The sequence below is a fragment of the Dicentrarchus labrax genome, unplaced genomic scaffold (genome assembly GCF_905237075.1).
Source record: "Dicentrarchus labrax unplaced genomic scaffold, dlabrax2021, whole genome shotgun sequence".
Classification (NCBI taxonomy): Eukaryota; Metazoa; Chordata; class Actinopteri; family Moronidae; genus Dicentrarchus; species Dicentrarchus labrax.
In genome coordinates, this window is record NW_026136702.1 from 11,359,999 (window position 1) to 11,384,701 (window position 24,703).

General features: G+C 39.6%; 3 protein-coding genes across 9 annotated transcripts in view; 2 read left to right on the forward strand and 1 right to left on the reverse strand.

Moving 5' to 3' along the window:
- tp53bp2a (tumor protein p53 binding protein, 2a) overlaps positions 1 to 2,095 on the reverse strand; it is a 29,367-nt gene extending 27,272 nt beyond the window's left edge. For all 4 annotated transcript variants that reach the window (XM_051424999.1, XM_051424990.1, XM_051424981.1 and 1 more), the window contains exons 1-2: positions 1,930 to 2,095; positions 1,473 to 1,638 (exon numbers count right to left, since the gene is read on the reverse strand). In XM_051424999.1, the coding sequence (XP_051280959.1) occupies positions 1,473 to 1,499 (27 nt within the window). In that variant the 5' untranslated portion in view covers positions 1,500 to 1,638; positions 1,930 to 2,095. The remainder of the gene's footprint in view (positions 1 to 1,472; positions 1,639 to 1,929) is intronic.
- Positions 2,096 to 3,807: 1,712 nt separating this feature from the next.
- On the forward strand, positions 3,808 to 17,870 carry LOC127379431 (exportin-5). Its single transcript, XM_051428990.1, has 33 exons — positions 3,808 to 4,033; positions 4,652 to 4,773; positions 4,869 to 4,941; positions 5,085 to 5,222; positions 5,592 to 5,774; positions 5,910 to 5,936; positions 6,047 to 6,232; positions 7,168 to 7,244; positions 7,341 to 7,385; positions 7,591 to 7,681; positions 7,817 to 7,900; positions 8,017 to 8,142; positions 8,228 to 8,318; positions 8,409 to 8,537; positions 8,858 to 8,973; positions 9,080 to 9,235; positions 9,360 to 9,401; positions 9,506 to 9,595; positions 9,750 to 9,949; positions 10,042 to 10,144; positions 10,472 to 10,653; positions 10,886 to 10,986; positions 11,073 to 11,169; positions 11,286 to 11,421; positions 11,604 to 11,702; positions 11,825 to 11,871; positions 12,254 to 12,357; positions 13,375 to 13,434; positions 13,524 to 13,618; positions 13,698 to 13,805; positions 14,635 to 14,772; positions 15,275 to 15,439; positions 15,685 to 17,870. The coding sequence occupies exons 1-33, from the start codon at positions 3,932 to 3,934 to the stop codon at positions 15,829 to 15,831; spliced, it is 3,660 nt and encodes a 1,219-aa protein (XP_051284950.1). The 5' UTR covers positions 3,808 to 3,931; the 3' UTR covers positions 15,832 to 17,870.
- Positions 17,871 to 18,624: 754 nt separating this feature from the next.
- On the forward strand, positions 18,625 to 23,023 carry LOC127351320 (cystatin-like). Of its 4 annotated transcripts, XR_007880857.1 has the most exons (5): positions 18,625 to 18,689; positions 18,834 to 18,905; positions 20,539 to 22,535; positions 22,617 to 22,724; positions 22,875 to 23,023. XR_007880857.1 is itself a non-coding variant. In XM_051378767.1 (4 exons), exons 2-4 carry the CDS (start codon positions 22,326 to 22,328, stop codon positions 22,965 to 22,967), a joined length of 411 nt encoding a protein of 136 aa, XP_051234727.1. In that variant the 5' UTR covers positions 18,628 to 18,689; positions 20,539 to 22,325; the 3' UTR covers positions 22,968 to 23,023. The 4 variants fall into 4 exon arrangements, 3 of the variants coding, with proteins under 3 accessions (XP_051234727.1, XP_051234718.1, XP_051234708.1); XM_051378767.1 differs by lacking the exon at positions 18,834 to 18,905 and having other exon boundaries at positions 18,628 to 18,689; XM_051378758.1 differs by lacking the exon at positions 18,625 to 18,689 and having other exon boundaries at positions 18,697 to 18,905; positions 20,502 to 22,535.
- Positions 23,024 to 24,703: the final 1,680 nt, after the last annotated feature.

The window sequence follows — 24,703 nt, forward strand, 5'->3', positions numbered from 1 at the left end:
TCAAGCTGATTTACTGGAAGCAGCAGAACATGAGCATACTTCCGCAGAGGATTACTCTAAATTATTCATTAGCTGTTAACGTTGCTGTAAACAAAGTGTAACTGTGTGATTTTACATTTTTGTTTAACAAAGACAAACGGGGGCCAGAGTTTAACCTGAGAAGCTGAGGCAAAACACTGAATATTACTGTATTAATGTTGCGATGGTGACTGTGCTTTCCTCAACAACTAAACGTCCTGGCAACTAGTGCTGAAATGGCTTCATTCCCAAATGATTAGTTTATTAAACAAGGATCAACAGATAATTAAGCTGCGACTATTTTGATAACGGATTCATAATTTAAGTCAATTACCATGCAGAGTGGTAAAAATATGAGGTTCCAGCTTCTAAAATGTGATGATTTGCAGTTTTTTTCCCCATTTCATATTCTAAAATGAATATATCTTTATGATGGTTCAACAAAATGAGCAGTTTTACCAGGTCACCTTGAGCTCTGAGAAATTGTAGGCACTGAAGTAACATTTTCTTGAAATAACGATGACTCACAAATGAAAACATTTGTTAATTGCTGCCCCCATTTGCCATGATAATCTCTGGTAAATAAATTCTAGACACAGATTTTAGCTGGGTTAAAGGCTTACTAGCTACAAATCCAGCCATCACTTCTTCGAACTTTGATCCTTTAGTGCAGAGAAGTAACACTGCATCATTTTAAAAAAAAAAATCACTTAATTAAAAGCATCTTAATCTCTATTTGTTTGGGTGGTTATTTATATACAGTGAGCTGCTGCCCTCACCAACATATCAAAGAAGTGCTGAGACATAGAGCCTTGCACTGCAGCAGAAGCTATGGACCTTTGATGATGATAATGATGATGAGGATGGTGATGATAATGATGGTTTTGATATGGCATGAGTCCAAAGCAGGGAGTTTGACAGCCAGACTTGGCATGTGCCTTCTGCAGGATGGATGTGCATATACTAACAATTGTATAGAATTAATAAATAAATACATGCAGTTACAGTTAAAAGTTAAAAGACTATCTTGGCAGGTAAATGTCAGCTTACTCATAACTGAACATAGAGATGTAACTAGGCATTTTGACGCAGGGGACCTTGACTGGTTTACACGCCATGTAACCGTGTGTGCAGGGAGGACAATATCCCAGAAAGCAAATAAATGACGTGACTTATAACCACACACACACACACACACACACACACACACATATATATATATATATAGCTATCCCAGATATTAAACTTCACAACAGAAAACCTGTGCTGCCATAGTAATGGCACAAAGTAACAACCGCATCAACTTGCCACGTCAATTTAAATGCCCAGGTAACACATTGCAGGGCTTAGCGCCGACGATACATGTCTTTTAAAAATAACAGGAAACAGATATATTAAAACTACAGGACAGCGTTGAAACTTGTTAGGTAAATGAGTAAAAACAACGAACTCACCGGCATCATTTTAGCTTCGTACCGCATTTAGCTAACCAACACAGCATGAATCCCCACAGGCAGTTTCGACGAAAAAAAGCTGCGGGACTGGCGATCACTTTAATCCCAGAGCCTCAACCCGCGGTTGGGTACGGCTACTTTCTCCTCCTGCCTGGCGGGTCCCGTTCTGCATTAAAAACACACACAGCATGTCGTAGTTTCATAAAACATAAACATTTTCCCACCAAGAATTAAAACACAGTAATGTTTATTCATCCCGTGTCGTGGACCTGTTGCAACAAATAACAAGGCCTTCACGACAAAAAGTTTCCGTTGTAGTTGTGTGAGCATCGCGTAGAACTTTGTAACGGTTAGGAACTACGGATGAATTCTAACCGTTCCCTGAGCAAACTACCGTTAACATTAATTATAAACCTACGGACGACATTTTGTCTGATATTTTCCAGGTTTTTCTTACCCGAGGACGCGTTGATAACCAGCCCGAAACCCCGCTGACTGACAGTGTTGCTCGACAGCTCGCAGCCTATCCCAGAGTGACGTATCGGGAGGAAACTCACAGTCCACTTTGGAATTTAAGCTCCGCCTCGTTTTGGGAACAGAAAACACCCCCAAAATCAAACGTACCCTTTTCGCTAACTTGTAGGAAATAGAAGTAATTAAAAAAAATAATAAATCTACGGCCAGGTTGTTCAGTTGGACAACAAGCAGCAAATTAAACTCACATTAAAAGTATAGAGACCAACCGTGAGGTGAAGCGGAGAAAAGTAAGAGGTCTCACTCCGCTCGTTTTTGACAAGTTGAAAGCTAAAGTTGAAGTGGGCGGAGTTATGGGGAGCAGCAGCTCGATAGGGTTCACGTTACGGATTCATTCATTATGAGTTGTCAAACAATTAACCAGGGTTGGGGAGGGTTACTTTAACAATGTAATCCGATACATTTACTAATTACTTGTTAAGAAAATATAGCTCGTAACCTAATCCAAGTGACATACGTTCTGTTACTTTTGGATTACCTCAATACCAAATATGTAAAACCAAAATATTCTTATAAGATAGCAGACATAAATTGAACTTTTGCAAATAAAATGGAAAATGGAAAGATTCAAATGTGGGTCATCTGCTCAGTATATTTAATATACATATATATATTTTAAAATTGTAATACTGCTAAATAATCTCATTTTTTACCTGTAATGGATTACAGTTGCCTTGTTTGTTTCCTGATTACATGTCATCCGTTATTATTTTGAAGGGGTTTCTGTACAAGCAGAGCCATTATAAAATATGTAATATATATATATATATATATATATATGTCTATTATATCCTAATGGCTCAGTTTAATGGTGCAGAGCATCCATATCTCTCCTCTACACCTCAGATTTCTGTTTTAACTCTGGATCGTGCCACCTACAAAAGTTCTCTGATGACTCTTCCTTTGTCGACTGTATCACAGATGATGGAGGCTCATTTGTACCATCTTCCATCAGACTCCACAACTCGCACAAACTTTTTGCACAACTATTAATAACTATTTATATTGAATTTTAACAGTTTAGTTTTAGTCAAGGTGCTCAAATATTTGCACACCATTCTTACTTCAATATTGCATAGTGTATATACTTTCATTTATTTATATTTTCAATTATATTTTGTACTATTTTATTTTGTGATATCTTGTTGTACCTCCACATCTGTACTCTTTCTTGCACTTCGAATTTCTCCCAAGGGGGATCAATAAAGGTACATCTTATCTTATCTTATCTTACTGGCCATGAAGAGATTCCTTTCTAAAGTAATTTCAGAGCAAATGATAGAGGACAAAAAAAAATCATCATTCTGTGATGAGCCACAGCAGATGGATAGTAATGTTACTAGTTTTACCTTTATCCAGGCTGGAGTGACTACAATTAGGAAAAAAACCCAAAGCATTCAATATTAAATAAATAAAATTAAGTCAGACATGTTTCAAATTTGTTTTTATTGACAGATGCTCACTTTACAATTCAGTTTCAATATACAGAACTTAATAATAATAATAATAATAATAATAATAATAATAATACAACTTAAATATGCATATTACTAATGAACCAAAAACAACAACAAACAAACAAACAAACAAACAAACAAACAAACAAACAGCCCCCCAAACCCCAGAGACTACAACAATAATAATAAAAGAAGACATAAAATAAAAAAGTCACACATGTTTTTATCTCAAAAGTGATCTCTCTTTCAGCACATAGACGATCATTAAAAAAAAAAAAAAAATGGCGCCTCGACTACAACTCCCAGAATTCCCATTCAACGGCGAGCCGAAGGCTGAAACGCGCAGGCAGCACATTTTGTGCACGTTGGTGCCTCCCTAAGCATACGCAGCTCACTGTGGTGCAGGTGTTTTGCATAAGGGAGCCCCTCGCTTTCTCCTTCACAGTGTGCCAGACGCTACCTGAAGTCATGGCCGACCAGGTGGCTGCCATGTGTGAGCAGCTCATCAAAGCTGTGAACGTGATGATGGACGCAGAAACAAACCAGATTTACCGACTGGAGGCCCTGAAGGTAGCACCGTTATGGGCTGCTAGCTAGCTGCTAGTTAGCCGAGCTTGTCATCTATTGGGGCTGTTGTGAAAGTGGAAATCAAGTTGTCTGTTGTGGCGAAATAAAATGTCAGTTTTTATTGTTTATGTTTGTCTGCGTTTGGGGCTGGCAGTGACATCACTCCTCGCAGCGTTTGTTTACGTTAGCTAACGTTAGCTAAAGTGATGATAGCCAGATGCTCTTGCGAGCTAGCCGGTATGGCATGATGGATCACACCTCAGCACCACATCCACTGCCGACTCACGCGTCATTCATTCATTCATTCATAGAAATGGTAACCTCTGGTTTGGTACTGATGGTGCTGTGAGTGTCTGTGTGAGGCAGAGCTCGACTTTATTTCGGGCTGTTGCTGTTTGAAGCGTTGCACCTACCTTGAAGGGCTAGTTGGTAGGTTAGCTTTGTGCTATGTGAGTGTGTTTTGTGATGTTGCTGAAGCAGCTGTTGCTGAAGCTGATACAGTACATGTATACGGCAATGTTAAGTTAATTTAGGTAGCGTTTTTAAACCTTTTTAAAATGTGAGTTTATGTAGTAGTGTGCCTTTTAATATAACAAGCTCTATTTTTTAATTTCTTTTCAGTTTTGTGAGGAGTTTAAAGAGACCAGCTCCTTCTGTGTACCATGTGGCTTGCAGTTGGCTGATAAAGCCCAGCCAGCTGTAGTGAGACACTTTGGGTTGCAAATTCTGGAGCAGGTCGTCAAGTGAGTGCAACATAACTACATATAAATCAAGCATAAGAAATAATTACATCATAAAAAGCTGCATATTTGAAAGAACACTTGTTTCTTTCTTGCAGGTTCAGATGGAACAATATGCAACAACAAGAGAAGGTCCAGTTGAAGGAGTGTGCCATGCAGTTGTTATCAAATGTAAGTGTGATCGTAAAAAAAAAAAAAAAAAAAAGGCTGTTAACAACATAGTGACTGTGTTACGCTTCAAATGAAACTTTAAAGTCTGTCTTGCTGTTATAGCTGTAAACACTTATCTGATACCTGTTTTTGGGTCTCGTCAGGGTACTCATTCTATCCTGGAGGAGGAGAGCCACATCAAAGATGTCCTGTCACGAATCATAGTGGAAATGATAAAGAGAGAATGGCCTCAACATTGGCCAGATATGCTCAAAGAGATGGAGGCTCTCACTAGCCAAGGGGTGAGTAACTTTTAATGTACAGAAAACGGGTCTGTTGCTGCATATCAGTGGTTTCCATCGCCTCCCATAGCTTGCATGCAATTTGAATAGGATTATGTAATAACTTGCATGCAAATGAGTACCATTCGAGGATGAGTCATATTAATTTTCATAAGGCGTCATCATGTAAACTTGGCTCCTGGTAGATATCGTCATTTGTCAGCATCTGTGAACCTAGACAACATCTTTTCCACTTGTTTATTTTAATCGGTGCAAACTATATTCTTGACCGTTCTGAGCAAACAAAAGATGCAGCCCCTTTTAATCCAGTTGTCATAAACTTTTTAAACAAATTAAATCTAACCTAAATTCACTTGTGCCTTTTCAAAGGAAGCACAGACAGAGCTGGTGATGTTGATCCTGTTGAGGCTGGCGGAGGATGTGATCACGTTCCAGACGCTGCCCACCCAGCGACGCAGAGACATCCAGCAGACCCTAACTCAAAACATGGAAAGCATCTTCAGCTTCATGATGGCCATTCTGCACGTTAATGTCGAGGACTACCGTAAAGTGGTCAGTGGGGTCTTAACTTTTATTTTATAGAAATGAGAAGCTTTTATATTAATTTCTCAGTATTATCATGGTTATTTTATTTATTGGACAGTCAAGGTACTATAATCTTTGTCTGATTTGTTTTTTTTAATCCAGAAAGCGTCACCCGGACATGAACTACAGGTGAGAAAACATCACTGCAATGAACCTCTTATGAACTGAATTACTTTGATTACTTTATCATTCTCTTCCCTCCCTTTTCCCCTTTCTGTCCTTCATTTTTCCACCCACAGGCCAAAGCTCACTGTCGAGTCGCTGTGGCTACCTTGAATACACTTGCAGGCTACATAGACTGGGTGTCTCTCGTGCACATTACCTCTGGAAACTGTCACTTGCTGGAGATGTTGTGTTTGTTGCTAAGTGAACCGGAGCTGCAGCTGGAGGCAGCCGAGTGTCTCCTCATCGCTATCAGCCGAAAGGTGAATCAGAGGGAAAACACACAGCCCAGTAGCTGTAAAGAGATTATTCTTTCAGTCTAATTTTTTTTGTTCAATAGTTACTAATGTATTATAACTTCAAAACACCATACCAGACTTTAATGGAATTTGTTGAAAAGCTAGGCCATGGTCGTGGAAAGAAGTGGTGCAGAGCTGTAGCAATAGCGCTACCATGTGGCTATTTATAATACACTTATCTTGGCTCTTAAGTCCCGAACTGAGAGGTGTAGAAGAGTAGTAGAAGAGTGTAGAGTCTTTTTCTGTAAATTCCTAGACAAACCTATCAATTTAGCATTTTTTCTTTTCACGACTACTCTTATAAACTTCATCAATTCATCAACAAAGTCAGCATATTGAATGTACTGATATATTGTATGGTTTTAGATGTGTGTGTGTGTGTGTACTTCGCTTATTTGACATCAATTGGCTTGACTCTTGAATGCATTGTGCTGTTGTAAGCACATTTAGATGAAGTGTGCCCACATTAACTCTGAGAGTTCTTGCAAAGTCTGACAGAAACTCATTGATTGCTTCGTCATAATTTAAATGGCTATAAGTCATGAGTCTGACTGTAAAATGTTGCTGATCATCCCTGTACAATCCCTAATATTTCCAGGAAAAGGAATTAGGTATTCTCTAAAAATTATGTCCATCATTATCAGCATAACTGTCTTTCACTGTGTGTATGAGATGCTGATACGGATTGCAGATCTTTAAAAATATAAAATAACCTTGGTGGTAGTATGTGCTCTCTGAGTGCTTTCTAGTTGGAATATGAACCTGACTTATCATGAGTTGTAGAAACTGCAGATCAGATCATGCTACAGTATGCTCAGTTACAACCTAGACAGTTAGTGGATATTGACATTAAATGAACAATAATAATCCCTGTGTAATCCATTGTTACTCTGCCACAGGGCAAGCTGGAGGATAGGAAGCCATTCATGCTGCTGTTTGATGATGTGGCCATCCACTACATCCTTTCTGCAGCCCAGTAAGTATAACTGCTTCTCTCCATCACCCCTGTTTACGGGCCTCAACCAATCATTGTCACACTGTGATTGAATGGTTTGTGTTGGTCTGGTTACAGGTCAGCAGATGGACTGGCAATATGTAAGAAATCTTCTGAATCACAGTAAGTAAAGTGACATACCTGCCCACTGTGGAGCACATAGACAGTCATAAAAACACATTTGTTCTGTACATCTGGCTAGGACTTATAGTCCTTCCGTGTGTGTGTGTGTGTGTGTGTGTGTGTGTGTGTGTGTGTGTGTGTGTGTGTGTGTGTGTGTGTGTGTGTGTGTGTGTGGTACCTTTTTTTTTTTCTCTTTTTCTTTTAGAGCAGTGGAGGTGGTGGAGCGGCGTTACATCTTCCTGAAGAGGCTGTGTCAGGTCCTGTGTGCTCTGGGAAGCCAGCTCTGCTCATTAGTGGTGGGTTTATCCTAATTTGGCCACACATCATTTGTTCACATAGTCTTTTGTCTTGGTCCACACACGCACGTTATGTAAAATGACAGAAGCATGTTGTAGCAGTTTACACTTTCTAATGTCATGTTCTCTCCACAGGGTTCAGATGTAGAGGTCGAGGTACCTGCAAATCTCAGCAAGTACATGGAGGCCTTTTTAGCCTTCACTACACATTCCAGTCAGGTGAGAAGACCGCTCAAAAGATCTTGTTTGAAACTGCATTTGAACGAGTAGTATATGAATATGAATCCTTCATCTGTGTTTGATCTCCTGTGATTTTTATTTTTTTTCCTCTACAGTTTCTGAAGTCGTCCACTTTGGCCACTTGGGGATCTTTGTTCAGACATGAGACTCTGTCAAAGGACCCGGTTGTTGTGGAGATGACTATAAAATACCTCAGAGCGTCTATGATCAACCTAGTCAAGGTGAGACAGTGATATCAGTGCTACCATTCCTTGCGCACTTTGAAGCCAAACAGGGTTTTACTAAAGGTTCTGTCTTTTCCTCCAGACCGGATTCCCATCGAGAGACGATAACCCCAGTTGCGAGTACTCCCGTGTGGACTTTGACAGCGACGAGGACTTCAATTCGTTCTTTAATTGTAAGTGGATTCAGCTTTACTTCACGTAAGATCTGTTCTCTCTATCGTATCTGTTGCTGTTTTTATATGGTGTATGTTCATGCTTAACAGCTTTTCGAGCGCAGCAGGGAGAGGTGGTGAGGAGTGCATGTCGCATTGTTCCTCTGGAGGCTTTCCAGATAGCAGCAGAGTGGTTACAGTATCAAATCGCCAGCCCTATTGATACTGGAGATACCACATGTAAGTGTTTGTCCTCATTCTTAACACACTGACACAGCACCAAAGAAAGGGGGATTGATTACTCCTCATAGATGGGTTTTGGTTCTCTGCTGGGGAAGATTTTTTTTGTACATTTGTGGTGTATGTGGGTAATTTAACATGTAAAATACGCAGCAGTATGGAATTAACTTAACTAACAAGCCCCACAGTCCACTCAGGTGCAACAGTCTCATACATAGGAACATGTATGCATGAGCAAAATGTGTAATTTGTGTTACATTCACATGTGGTGGTCATCAATGTAACAAATTAACTTATCTTCTCTTTCTGCGCCTCATTAGCTAAGACTGCTGAGGGCCTGTGCTCCCTCCTGTCTCCATCAGTGGTCCAGTGGGATGCAATGACTGTCTTCATGGAGTGTATGGTCGCACAGATCTTCAAAAATCTGGATGAGGAGGTAACAGGAGCAATTTCAAGTAACAGAACAAAACTGTTGGGGGAAAAACAATGTTGATTGTAATGATGTGAAGGTTTGCCCCCTCCTTCTGCTTCTTACTTTGTAGAGGTTGCCCATAGATCAGAGCATGGAGTTGCTGCAGGCTGTGCTGAACTACGACACCAAAGACCCACTCATCTTGTCCTGTGTGCTCACCAACGTCTCTGCCCTCTTCCCTTTTGCCACACGAAGACCGCACTTCCTGCCACAGATCCTCTATAAGGTCAGCTAAGGTTACTACATTGTATAGTTTTCAGCTAGTGCGCCAGCAGTTTTTTAAAATGTGTTTCTGTGAACTATTTATCATTACGATTACTTTACGGTGTTGTATGTTTGTGTCCCTGCAGCTGTTTAAAGCCATCACATTTGAGGTTGGTCAGGAAAATAAGGTGAGTTGCTTTCACAGAACCAAATATCAGCACTTTTCCCTCATCCTTTATGTCTAATGCCATAAAATCTATTCCCTAACTGATGTCATGTTCTTCAACTCCAGGGACCTCGAACCCGAGCTGTAAAGAATGTGAGGAGGCACGCCTGTTCTTCCATCATCAAAATTTGCCGAGATTACCCACAGTTCATCTTGGTAAATGTTCCTCTATCCCAGTAAAAGTAGAATAGCATGACATAGATTGTACTTGCGTTCAGCTGATTAATGTTATGCTCAAAACATTTAACTGCTAATGAATAGCCATAAATGTTTGTGACTTTTGGATAATTTGTTTTTTTTTCCTCTCCAGCCTTGTTTTGACATGTTCTACAATCACGTTAAGAAGTTGTTCTCAAGCGACGCCACGCTGACTCACATGGAGAAATGTTCACTGATGGAATCTCTGGTGCTCATCAGTAACCAGTTCAAAGACTTTACAAAGCAGAAGGCTTTTCTAGATGAACTGATGGCTTCTGTTGTCGCAGAATGGACTTCGGATGAGATGAGGCAGTGCGTTTGAATTCCTTCTTTTTACCCTCAGATTGTACATGATGTATTTTGATGTCATGACCGATAATTGTTTTCTATTCTTTGTGTTTCAGTGCGCTGGGGGACCCTGCTGTGTTCTTGTCCTTTGTTGGAGCTGATCAGGTGGTCACTGAGCAAAGTAAAGATACAGACACAGCAGGACTTAATAGGGGGCGGGTAAGTCTATAGGTGTAACTGAGGGTTCCAAGTAAGACTGCAAAACATTCTCACTAATGGCCAAGACACTACTGTAAATAAATCACAAACCTGTTTTCAACACCGCAAGATACAGATGTCAGTCACTTTTGCATTAACCCCAAAAGCTTACATTTGAAATTATTTTGCTTTTTCCTTGGAGTCTATATTTTATTAATAGATGATACTAGGAGTCCACAGCCATCCCAGCAGCTGTATTTAGGTGCAGCGGTGCAAAAATTGCTTGTGGTCGACTATAACAGTGCAAAACTTATTTAATCGTTTCTCGTTTCCTGTTTCTTCCTCTAGTTGAGTTTCTGTTTGTATGCCATGTTGGGGGTGGTGAAGCGGTCACGCTGGCCTTCAGACTTGGCAGAAGCCAAGTCTGGTGGCTTTGTCGTGGGCTACACCCCAGCTGGAGCTCCCATCTACAGAAACCCCTTCACCACTCAATTTCAAGTCTTGCTGCCCAATCTGCTGGCTCTAATCAGGTATGGTGGACACTGTACTTTGCATTACTCCTTTTTAATCCTTTTATTTCCCATGTGGAGAACTCGTGGGATATTAAGCAATTTACACATGATCTAGACATGAGTCTGACCTTGATTTTTAGATGTGTGGTGTAAAAGGGATTAATCAGTGTGTCTAACAGTGTCTCAACAATAATGCCTTCTATTATACTGATTATGTGACCAGTCTCTTTTTCTTTATCTCTCACTGCAGGACTCACAATAGTCTGTTCATGCCAGAGAACATGGCTCGTCTGAGTGAGACCTTCTCCAGGGCCCATGAGGTGATGGATGCAGAGAAAAATGTGGTTCTTGGTAAGAGGAGCTTTCTGTGCATGCTTTTTGAGAGCCATCATCTAAAAATACTGTGGTTAAACCTTCTCTATATGTGCTTTCTCCAGGTCTCTCTCAGCATCTTTTGGATATCTATGATGCTCCTGTGTATAGATCCAGCCTGGAGCGCATGCAGGGATTTTTTACCATGTTGTATGACAACTGGTGAGCTTTCTGTTGTAGCAGTTGCACTTACCCCGCAAATGTTGTTTTTGTATTGTTTATGCCTCACATGCTGTTTGATTAAAGTATAATCTCTCTTCTCTCTTTACCCTTTTTAGCTTCCATGTCCTGGGAAATGCAGGTCTGTCCCTGCAGCAGGAATTCTACACCATAGAGAAGTTGGCAGAAGAAATAGCAGGCTCTGCTTTTGTGTCCCTCGACCACGTACCTGATCACAGGCTTCGTCCAATGATTCATATCCTTTGATATACCATTTTTCCTGTTGCCATGATTCGGTCGGTGGTTTGGAGATATACATCTGTAGAGAGATATTTTTCTTATCTTATTTTGGTGGATACTACTACTCTACTACTACTAGATTAACACAAAGCTGAGCTATTGCGTTATTTTACATTCATTTTTCTTAACAAGTGTTACGGGTGTTTCTGAGGCAGCTGGTGCTGTCATGTCCTCAGGAGTACTACGACAGTCTACTCTGCCCCCTGCTGGGCCCTCTGTTCGCCTACATGCAGCAGGTCAGTATCTGCATACTCCCCATTCTGTATATAACATTATTCTCACATTAGATACTAATTTGCTCAGTCATAGCTGCTTTTGTTGCTTATTCTCACGACTTTGATCCCGGTTCATTCTGCAGAGACTAAACATCAAGTGGCAGGTGATCAACCAGAGGACCTCTGTCAAGTAAGTTGTGCATATTTCCTTATAAATTACACCAGTGAAGCAGAGGAAACTGAAAATGATGTACTCTATAAAAAAGCAAGTGGTTCCCTCAGGCGGAGGCTGATGTAAAGCCTTAATTGATCACTTAAGTTTAACATGAATGCTGCAAATACAAATCACAATTAACACTATAAGTACAGTATGTGGTTAAGCTGGCTGAAGAACAAGAGATAATTTTAATGTAAAAGAAAAGATCTTTTGGACCTGAATGCAGTTTGAAAAAGCAACTAAGAGCTCTAAAGCCTCTACTGAGTAGACTGTATGTTTAATTATTTGATAGCTCACTGTGTCTAAGCTATAAATTGGATATGTGGACTTATTGGTTACCTGTTGGTGCTTTTAGTGGCGAGGAGGAGGAGGTGGTGTGTCAAGAGAGCCAGGTGACGCAGGAGATGTTGGAGGAGCAGCTGGTGCGCCTGCTCACCAGGGAGGTGCTGGATCTCCTCTGTAAGTTTCAGCATCTCAACACATCTAAATGGTCCCAGTTCTATACAAGTATAGCGAACAGTTGTTGTGTTACAAAGACATAAAAGTGACTTATAGAACACATGAAGGTGTTTGAAGGTAAAATAAGTGTGTTAACTATCATTGCACTGAGTACTACGTGCCAGCCACTTTGCATTTGTTGGCATAAGCATTGAATAAAAATAAAATATTTATTGCAAAAGTGAGTTATTGGTTTTACATTGATGTTATAGTTGTTTTATGATGGCAATATAATGTCCCTGTCTAAAATAACTGTAAAGCAAAGTGTGAAGGGGAGCTCAGGGCTTATTCCTTAATACTGCTAATGCACTTTAGTCACGTGCTAAGGTTGTGTTTCTGCCAGCTACACGAGCTAAAAATGGTTTGAGTACGCTTTAGGAAAGTGCAAATATCAGCCATAATTCCTAGATAGAGCTGAGACTTCACATATTGATAAGATTGTGTTGCTTCCAGTAGGGTTTATGTTGGGTGACTAACAACCTCTTGCCTAGTTTTATCCTAAAAAAGGGTTGGGGGAGTTCTGAAACTGATATCAATAACTCATTTGATTGTTGAAAAGTGTTTTTGTTAAGTACCATTAAATTAATTATATTGCACTGCAGTCTAACACCAACACACAGCTGCATTCTGTGTCTGGCATATACATATAATACCTTACTGATTGAGGTTAGAGGTGTCTCACAACTCAACAGCTGGTAGACTTTGAGTCTTGACGTCTGTTCATTATGCTTCCCTTGCTGTGTTGGTAAACAGCTGAAGGATTGTTTCTGCTTGTCACGTTTAACTTTATTTATTTTCACTGTGCATTCCCAAACTAAAGTTTTAATGTTGCATGTTGAGAAGGTATGCCATAATTTGTGTGTGGGATTTTTAGGATATAGCACTACAACTGCCTGATCAGCTTTTTACTCGAAGTCTGAAACTGCAGAGTCAAATTATTGTGTGGCTTTCATACTTCTCTTCTTTCTTTTCTTCTAGCTGTGAGCTGTATTTCCAGAAAAGTGCCTGAACCAGCAGCAAATAAAGAGGAAATAGAGGGTAATTATTATTTTTTTAATCAATGGGTAGATTCTGTTTGTTTTTTATTCTGACAGTCTCATCTTTTTGCTTGAAATGTGCTCTCTTAGAGGAAGACATGATGATGGAGTCAGTGCAGACGACGTCTCCTGGCCAGCCCACAGAGGAGCTGACTGAGCTGGGAAAATGCCTGATGAAACATGAGGTCAGCCGAAAACACGTCACGTAACATTCACTCTTTAAATGCTGTATATAAACTAAAACTTGTTTCTCCTTTTGTCCAGAACATCTATATGACCTTACTGACCCTCTCCTTCACCTCGCTGTCATGGAAGGACACCACTAACTGTCACCGCACTGCTTCCATGGTCTGCTGGACCCTTCTGCGACAGGTAGCATGCTCAATGCAACAAACCTTTAGTTTAAGCCTGTATCTTTATCCTTTTTCCTTTGTAAAGGATAAGGCTGTCTCTCAAAACTCTTACTTCCATATCCTGTCTGTGGCTCTCAGTACCAATCCCATTCAAATATACAAATATGTACTTTCATTTAAAAAAAAAATAATAATAATAATTTCCCGAAATAGCTGTAGCAAAGAGTAAATGGTGCATTTGTTAGCATTATTTCAGTCTCAGCCGGAGGACATGTATGTGGGAAATAAACAACACTAACGAAGGAACATTGATGTGTTTCAAATACACAGAAAATACATGTAACGTGGTTTGATGTATTGGCAAGAATTTGGCAAGATGATACGTATCAGAATACAGGGGTTACGATTCAGTATATTGTGATATATTGCAATTTATAGTATAAAGAACCCACCACCATATGCATAGAATCTGTGTATATAACCAGAACAATGTGATCTGCATTTGGTATTTATCAGAGTCACTGTAACATCTAGCAGCATAGCCCCCGGATCACGATTACAACACTGCTATATAGCAGTTGGGGGGGGTTTAAACATAAAATGTATACTGTGTTTTTGAGAATCTGAGAATTGAGAATATCACAAAACAAAATATTGCAACACAATGTTTTACGATATTTTCAAACACCCCTAATAATCACCTGACTTTTTGTGGATGTATAATAATTTTATTGAACGGTTTTGAGTGACTCAAAGCATCTTGGAAGTTCATGGAGTGTTTAAAAAGCATCTTAAATTTCTGCATATTTCTAAAGTTTTCTTCCCATGTCCACTCTATGTCTCTTCAGGTCATAGGGGGTAATCTTCTTCCTGAGGCGGTCACATGGTTATATACCAGTGTTCTTCGAGGCCTTCAGGTTCATGGGCAGCATGAGGTCTGCAACTCCACCCTCTCTCAGCTGGCCATGCTCATCTATGAAAACTTGGTGAGGCTAATGGCAGTAATGTCTGCCATGTCTGCTTTTTTTTTTTTCCCTTTGTTTGGTCCAAGAAGTCACCTAGCCAACTCATGGTTATTTTTATTATGGATTAATCTGCCCTTTATTTTCTAGATCTCTTTTTTTTTTTTTTTTGTCAATAAAATGTCAGGAAACTGTGAAAAATTCCAAAAATGAATTGCTTCAAATTGCGTGTTTTACCCAAACTTAGTCCAAAACCCAAAGATGTTCAGTTTACTATCATCTATGACAAAGTAAAGCAGCAAATCCTCACATTTGTGAAGGCGGAGAAAGTGACTCCAAATAATTGATCGGTTATCAGTAGTAGTTTCTCATTTACTTGCTGTTGATTGACTAATTATTTCAGCTCTACAGTCATATAGGGGTAAAGCAAAAAGCAAATTTTCCATTCCCGTGGAGATGCATCCTGAGAATGCCTCGCGTTTAATCTCCTTACTTGTGCATACACCTGTCTGTCCATCTGTTTTAGCTGCCTCGCTACATGGAACTGAGCGCAGTGATGACCCAGATCCCAAACATTAGTGTGGACGCCTTGGACCAGTATAATCACAGGCTCTTGGACCCCAATGCCCAGAAGGTTGGAGACAAGAAGAGGAAAGACCAGTTCAAGAAGCTCATTGCAGGAACAGTTGGGGTAATGCCACATTTAGCCACTAGAGAGCAGTGCTTCTCTATTCATGCTCACTGTAGGCGTTAGAAGTGACCAGAGACACTGACCTAATAGTGCAAGTCATTACTCAGCAGTGTGATTCCGGCTGTGTTGTAAATCAAAAAAATGTTTCAGGAGCTCAGCGGGGCTGTACAATCTAATGAAATTCTTTCTGGTAGATCTTTGGATAGCTCTGTTTAACCTCTCCCCTCTCTGTCCCCTGCCAACAGAAAGCTCTGTGCCAGCAGTTCAGGAAGGAGGTTCATATCCGGAATCTTCCATCGCTCTTTAAAAAGCCGAAGCCAGACAAGGATGTACAGAACAGTGAGGCATTGGGCCTGGCAGCTCTCTTCTCCCCAGAGAATAACACCCTGTAGGAACACATAGTGGTTCCAATGCTAACTGAAGATGGAGTCGTGTGTACAAACCAGGGTTTCCCCTCACCATCCTCCAGCAGGGGCAGTGCGACGCTACCTAACATAACTGTCAACGCCTGTTTATCAGTCCTTTATTTGAACCTCCACAGCACTACTCACATTCATTATTAATATCTCTACACTAGTCATTATCACTCAGTGGGTTCCCATTAAATCCCATTGCACACTTCTTCTCCATTCCTTCAGTCACACCAATAAAGGAGGTATAATCGCTATGAAAATTTGTAGGAAATGTTTCAGACAGAAGAAGAATGGTCGGCTCCTGTGTCAGATTGTGTTTAGAGACAATCTTAAAATGGCAGACTAACCATTATTGTTTGCTCTGCAGCAGGAGCTTTATTGAGCCACAAAAAATACCTTAAAATAGGACCATTCTGTCATTTTATCTTGGGCCTTTTTCATTTTTAAGGGGCAATATTTGCCCATCACACAGCATAATGTACACTAAGCATGTCGTAGCTCTGTGGAACTAGGAAATCCAACCGGGAGCCCAGCTGCGGTTTGTTATTCAACATAGAAACGGGCATCTAATGATGTCCAAACAAGCAAAGCCAGTATTGCTGATAGCTGCAGGAGTAGCTTGTTAGGAAGGAGTGTGTGTGTGTGTGACTTGCAGAGACCTTTTGTACTTAACATTTTTTTTTTTTTTTTTTATTAATTTCAGAGGTTAGTGTTGGCAGATATGTTGTGTGACCACGCTGCTGTTTTATCTTGGGTCAAAAAGGAAGGAAGGAAGGAAGGAAGGAAAATCTAGGACAAATCCTGGTGCATATTTCTCTATTCACCTTCATTTTGTTGGGACAAATTTCAATGCAGTTTCTGATTCTGAAGCATGTGCTAATGGTACCTCAGGTGTGACGTTCCCTATGATCGGGTGAAGATATTTTATGGAAATATACCCAAAGGAAAAAAAAAAAAAAAAGCAGCTGGATTGTGTTTTCATGAAATGAATATTGTAAATTTAAGTATGAACAACAGTTTCCTATTTTGCAGATATTAGACGGTAGTTGGATGAAGTAATGACTGTTTGCATTTTGCCAGTTTTTCATATCTGCACGACAATTCAGAACGTTTTTGAATTGTGTATTTAATTCAGAGCACATATCATACTTAAGATAATGCAGCCACATTTTGTGCCAAAACACTGGTAAATGATAACTTTATTTGTATAGCATCTTTCATGCTAGAAATGCAGCTCAAAGTGCTTTACAACAAAGAAATGACATGCTCCGAGTGCTTCACATGAAAAAAGACATCATGAACATAAAAACAGGGATAGGAATGCCATAATTCATGTAAAATAATGTGGGAAAAACTATGATAAAATATTGGGGACCAGATAATTGTGTCTGAGAAGCAAAACCTAACATTGTACAACTTTCATAAAGATTATTTAAGGGTGGACTCAACCCCAACTAATGTGTAGCTTAATCCAAGTCTTTCTGTTGTTTTCTAGCTGTTCAGTCAGTAATGCTGTTCTGTTTTTTCACATGTTCTGTTTTGTGTTTGTACTGGTATTTCCAGCCACGAGAAAAAAAGATGAACCAGCACTACATTCCTTCATTGTCCAAGGAATTGTTTTTAAGCATAATTTGTTTGGATGTATTTAGCTCTTATGGAGCTATCGTGGTAGAGAGTTATGTGTTTTTTAAATTATGTGTTGTGTAGATTCAGACCAAAATAAATGATTCTGGAGTGTGCCCCCCACTTTTAAATGCAATTAGACAGGACGGCATTTCAGATGCTGTTCCACTGTAAACAGGTTCACATCATACTTTCCCAGGAATAGAACATTTATGAAACTTTGTTTTCCAATGAATTCATTTTCCCTGTCTTTGTGATGATTGTTCACATGTGGCCATTTTTAACAATGCTTGTTCAACACTAAAATATTCTGTACAATGAAGAAAATAGGCTTTTTAAAAGTGTAGTGTGGTTTATATTTTGTTGTTTTTAAATAAAATAAAAACTTAATTTCAGTTTGTCTATAATTCATCTTTTAACTATTTAGAATAAAGAGAAAAGGAGTTTACATTTTAAAAAAAAAGATACTTATTTAATTGCTTCTTATGGACATATATGGGTCTTTTTTTCTTATAATTATTTTCTTGTCTTTTGCATATGCACGTGCTTAATGACATGGGGACATACTGTAGTTGCAAATATAAATTTGGGTGAAATAAACTACAAAGTGGGAAATAATTTTATATTTTATCAATTATGCCTTCAGAGCAGCATAAGCCTTTTCCTCCTGGAACCATTTTCCATTCTGGTACCTACTGTATATAATATGTCAGCGAATCTTTACAACATATGACATAATATTTAATCTCTATAAGGATTTCAGAGTTTAAAGATCCCCCTTATTTAATGTCCACACTTAAATACAAATGTCTATCTATCTCCCTTGTTTTACTTTATCTCAGTTTTCTCCAAGTGAGGCTACACAACACTGCCAGTTAATACAGTTTTGTGTTCCTGGATCATATTGCTTTTTTCTGCATTTATGCTCATTTGGTTTCAGCCATTGTTTTGTGATGATTACTAACCTCAATCACTGATCATTAGAGTGCCTTTTGGTGCTTATATCATGAAGGAATACTGAATTACTGAACGAGGGAGACCTTTTTCTGAAGCATGTCCATAAAAGCATTTTTTCTGAAAATCAGTTCATACTCCGAGTCGGTAGGGGGCGGTAGTGCATCATATCGCTATTTGTAAATAGCTGTAATGAGCTGTAAATAAGCGCAATGAAGACAAACAGGGTTTCTCCCATGGCTGCTTACCGGATTCCGGTTGTATGTTGTTTATATTGTTATTATTAAATATATTGAGAATGAATAAACTAATGCATGAAGGTTTCATATTAATGGCAAACAGGAAGTCGTTGTTGCCTCGAAGCGTCACGAAGCCAATCTCCTAAAAAGTTTAAATGTCGGTAGGAAAACAGAAGTCAGCTGTAACTCTGTGAGCAAGCAGACACCCTCATAACGACTGAGGCGTCGAATAAAGAGGTAACCTTTATTTATAAGTTACTGTAAAGTTCTGCAGGTGTTTGTGCCTTTTGAAAGTTCATTTATTACTACTGTCGTTATTTTGTACCATTTTTGAGGCACTTTCCCTCCTATTTTATATTATTCTATTATTATTATTTCATTTATTTATTCAGAGACAAATATTGTTCTTTCTGTATTGCTACTTTTTACTCAGCTGCGTTATTTCACAGCTGTAGTTACTTCAATAATTAAGATTTGCTGACTTTAATCAGTTTATAAAATATGATGTATTGTTCTAAAAACTTAAACTTAAAAGCTCCACTTTCACCAGATGCAACACTCAAATGAATTCAAATTAAATTAAAATAATGATCCAATTTAACTCTGACATGGTTCTAGTACTTTTGATACCTTAAATACATTTCGCTGATGACTCTGATTTACTTTGTCATTTTAAGAGACCTTTACTTGTTATGTAGTTGTTTTTTTAATGTGTGTGGTATTGTTGCTTTTACTTATATAAATTATATGAATTCTTTCTTAACCACTGCTCTTACGTAATAAAGTGTCATTGCTGTTTACTGTTAAGAAGGCTGATATTCCACCTTAAATTTAGTTGGCTTCAAAGTTATATAAAAACCTTTGTCCACAAATATCACATAGATATTCAGTATATTTTGTTCCTGCTTGTTCCTGCAATTAACTAATGCTGACTCATGGTTAGTAAAACAGTAAAACCCAGAGTATTTATTCTTAACCTCACAGTAGCCTACTGTAGTGTGTATCAGTTTTAGTTTGGCTGTGACTCAAAAGGACATGTTTGGTATCTCTGGAAACTGTACTTTCTAAGTTCTAAGAATTTCTAAGTTTTAGAAGCTTTAACAAATCTCAGCTGCATAACATGTTTGTAATGGTTGGTTCTGCAAGACAGAATAGGTTTATTAAAGGATGAGTTAAGATATTCAAGTCTGTCCTATTGCAACATTTATATGCCCATATGTACATCGAAAGAGTTATTAGCTGCTGTAATCTGGAACTGAAACAATGGGTCCATTAATCCATTAGTCATTTGACAGATAATTATTCCACTTTGACGATTAATTGTTTGAATCATTTATTTAGTAAAATGCCAAACATCATCTGGTTTCAGCTCAAATGTGAGGAATTGCTGTTTTTCTTTGCCTTATATGACAGTAAACTGAATATCTTTTGGATTTGGACAAATAAAGGAAAACATTGTAATATACCACCTTGGGCTCTGGGCTATAACGACAATCTTTAACTATTTGTTTTAACTATTAATCGATTAATTGAGAAAATAATTTCTAGATGAATCCATAATGAAGACTATGATTAGTGGCAGCCCTACTGTAATTTTTCCTACTGTTCATACTGGCTATAAAGATATCCTTTCCTAGCGCACAAAACAGAACAAAACAAAACCCTGCACCCACCTTCAGTATGCTGTCTCCCACCCACACTACACAGTGTCTCAGGATTCTGGATAATGCTTTAATGTACAACAAAGGGATGTCTTTTGTGTTATGTCATTTTTACTACAGCATCTCTAAATTCAAATCCAAAGAACAAAGCTTGTAATTGCTTCCTTTCCAGTAATCCCAATACCCCCCACCCGCCCCATGTCTTCTAGGGCCCACTGCCCATCCAGCAGCACCATGCTCCTCCTGCTTTGGCCATCACTGCTCCCTGGCTGCAAGATCCTCTCATCAGTGTGACTCTGCAAACCTGAGCTCAAGACATTCCTTGACATTTGTCTGCAACAAGCGCACAACCCCGCAGTATATTAGATGATGAGATTTACAAAGATACAATAGAAGAGAGGATGAAAACAGAGCCTTTTTCTTGATCATACGTACATACAATAAGTATTTTAATTCAACACTAAACATTCAAACACTAAACAACAAGTACGTCTTAGTTGTTAATGTTTTGTGATGCTTATCCAGAATAAAAGATAATGAATTTGTGAGGCAAGGACATTTATTATTTGTGTTACTGTGACTGGTAAGAAATTCCCTGCTCAGGATGTAAAATTCAGATTGTACATCATATAAAAAAAAAGAAGAAAGAAATTAAACATTCACTGCCTATTGAATGTTTACAGTAATATTAAATCGCAATCTATTTGCAATGATCAAGGAAAATATTTACAAATAGTTCAAAACAAAGTAAATGTACAAGTGGAGGCACATTTGGCTGCAGTTACAGACTTGAGTGCATATAAATGGATCTGTGGTTTCCCCCGTGCGTGTTCAGAAAACTGCACAAGCTCTATCAAGTTGCATGGGGAGTCAATAACCATTCTCAAGTCATGCCACACATTTTCAAATAGATTGTCTGGACTCTCATCACTTGAGGTTTGAGGTAGCTGTCTTCTTAAAAAAAAAAAAAAAAAAAGTTTTACAGGCTGAAGCAGGTCTTTCTGCAGGACCTGGAGGGGATGGTGTGTTACACCAAATATTGCATTCAGTGTGATAAGCTTTAAAGTTGCAGTATAGTGGCAGCCCACCACACAGACACGGACTCAAAATGTTCTGAGGATTTAATGCAGTGCTATTTGATATCCCTATTTCAAGTTATTTAAGGGCATTTTGTTATGTAATTCCCTTGACTGCTACTTTCCAGTGGTCTTGTCATGCAATGGTTTAGAATATTCCTTTGATTGCATGATGTAGTTCTTGCCAGGATATTTACTAAACCAGCATTTGGACAGTCCATATAGGGTAGTATTAAAGTATAATCACCTGTCACACACTAGTTACACACAGCTGACTTCCATTCAGCTTAATTATGACTTCTAAAACAACTGCCGATTGTTTAAAGACAGTGGACACCTGTGAATTCTGTTTCTTCTTATATTTTGATTTTAAAGTAGGGTTTTTTATGTTGAATAATGTGGAAAAATATTCCACTGTCAAAAAACAATAACACTTGACCATACTGTTCCTAATGTGATATTTTCTTTAAATCTTTCAATAATTTTATGAATTATGAGCCATGAAATGTAGGCCTGTGTGAGGCCTGAGAGGTTGACTCTGCCAATAATGCTGTCTTAATTAATGATCAAATGGCACATGTGCTTAACATGTAGAGTTATATATGTAGCCTGAGAAAAGACCGAAACATTACTGTATTCCTCCTAATAAATAAATGTTATTCCGATACTTTTATTTTGTATATTCACATAAATTAGCCTGTTTTCCACCAGCAACACCAGCTTCACGGCAGCTTAGCAACGCGGTTGCCGCGCAACCCAGAAGTTTCTGGTTAGTGGTGATTTTCAGTTCGGACTTTCATAGTTTAATCAGCAGATAGGAAACAGGTGAGCGTTTCTAGCTGCTATATTATAACCCTGGTTTTGAACGCCAACGTTGGGACTCTCCCTCCGTTACTTCAGAGCAACTTGTCGGGTTTAAGATGTTCGCCTGGTTTTGTATTTTCGTCTGTGCCTCGGCTGGTTGCCTTGTAGCCGCCGAGTACACGATGCCCGGTCAGCCCCTCGAAGTCCCCGTAAACAGCGCCAAGGTTCTGCGGGCAGCACGGTTCGCTATGGTTGAATTCAACAGAGACAACGCGGAGGACTTGTTTGCCTACAAAATTGTCAACATAACCTCGGCCAAAATCCAGGTAAAACTTAATTCTGGAGTCACGTTACACGTGATTTTAAACTACAAACATGCCTTTAATGACTCATGCTGTCTCATTTAGGTGGTCGCGGGAATAAACTACATCCTGGAAGTGAAGCTTGGTCGTACAATGTGCAAGACCAGCGACACTATTGACACTGAGCCATGTCTCTACCACTCTGAACCCAAAGTAAGTTCACAGTTTTAGTTGGTGCATAACACACCTGCTGGGGAGGAGGCAATTAATACAGTGGACAGTGTAAATGTGCACCTTCCCTGCTCCAATGCATATTTGTAAGGAGATTGTTCAAATAATGCTCTGATTTTCCATATATTTCAGGAACTAAAGTGCCACTTCGTCGTTACAGAAATTCCTTGGGAAGATTCACGTGTACTTACTCAAAATAAATGTCACCATCATGGGTCTAATTGACTGATTCTCTGATTGCTGCTGGTGTTGCCAAGTAAACTTTTTATCTGTGAGCATTATTGGTGTGTGTATGTACGCGTGTGTGTTTGTGTTCATCTCAAATTTCAGAAGTCTTCATAAACCAGTGATTTTCATTGGCTCCCAGATATGCCACTTGTTCCAACACTGAGTTGAATAAGTTCAGTGACCTGCACTCACTGTGCATTGTATAGGGCGAAAAATGGCATAATTATTCCAGTGAGTGACCGGGGCAGCTTTACTGTGCCTCATCTCTCAGTGTGTGTCCTGGCAGCTGTAAGGCTCTGGTTGCGTGTCAAGCTCGGTCAGACACATGGCTGCTAAACGGAGACGAGGCTACACCTCTCCACACTACAATCACGGTCTCCAGAAGGGCTCTGTATGGAGGATTACAGGCATTTTCAGATTACTGCTCAGCAAGACTGAACTGTCTGCTACTCTGACCCCCTTTTTTTTTTTTTTTTTTTTTTAAAATGCAGGGGGAAATATACAGCTCACTGATAATGTGCGGATAAACACACAGAGTGGGGGGAGTGGGGGGAAATAACAGTCAATTACTATATGAGGGTGTGTGTAGTTTGTTTGGGACAGTAGTGGTGTAATATATAGGTATTTGGTCCGCTACGGTTTTTGGGGTTTTCCTTCTCTCAACCACATATTGCAACACACTTCCAAGAGAAGGAAATGAGAACTAGGATTAATTGCGCCTTACAGTAGTTGTTAAAAAGGAGATAATGCTAAGTGGCATTGGGCCAAAAGGGGCTGCATCTGTTTGGCTTTGGTTACAGTAAACAACCACATGGATAAGCGGTTCACACAAACACGCGCGCGCACACACACCCTCTAACCCAGCCCATAATGTCTCTAATCATGGATGTCTTAATCAAACTGAGCAAAACATAAAGAATTGGCTGGCACTGTGGATTAGGTAGCAGGGGTTAGGAATGTGGGGGAAGGGGGGGATACTCCTTAATGTTGGATGACTAACATCGAAGCTCTGGTGCCAGGAGTATGCCCTGTCCATCTGCCATTCCACTCACCCAGCCACCCACTGACACACTAACAGGTGCGTGCACGCAGATACACGTGTGTTTTCTGTGCACACGCTCACATACTCCACCCTGCACTCTGGCCCTACCCCTGTCCTCACTTAGCCTGGGCAGCAGATGGTGAGGGGTAAGGCTTGTAGCCCCCCCTCCCCACTCCAAGCCACCAGCCCATCACCCCCTATTTTTTTTTTTTTTTCCCCCTACGAACACCACCCCACCCCTCTTTGTGTTGTTGAAGAGCCTGAGTGTTGAAAGGCGAGCCCCAGCTTGTCTCCCCCCCACCAAATCCTTGGCTGGCTGCCATTGGCGGGACTCAGTCAGGTGTCCTAATGCTTCAGTTAGGGGAGGAAACGCTGGTTAATCTGCCCATCGCGTGCCACCGGCCATGGCCTGGCCTCTTTGTGTCTGGCACCCCTCTGATCAGTCCCTCCACCCCTTCATCTGTCTTCCCCCTTCTCTTCCAACCCAGTTTCTCTACCCCAAGACAGTGTCATCCTTTCTTAAAGATCATCCCCTCTTCCTCTCTGGATGTCTTTGAACTACATTCTTTACTGGACAAATCCAGTAGTTTCGGCAGTTGTCCTACATCATTGTTGATGAGTGTGACTTATTTTATTTATTATCACTTATTAAACCATCCTCTATTTTGTGCTGAGTCACCACTGGCCTCCA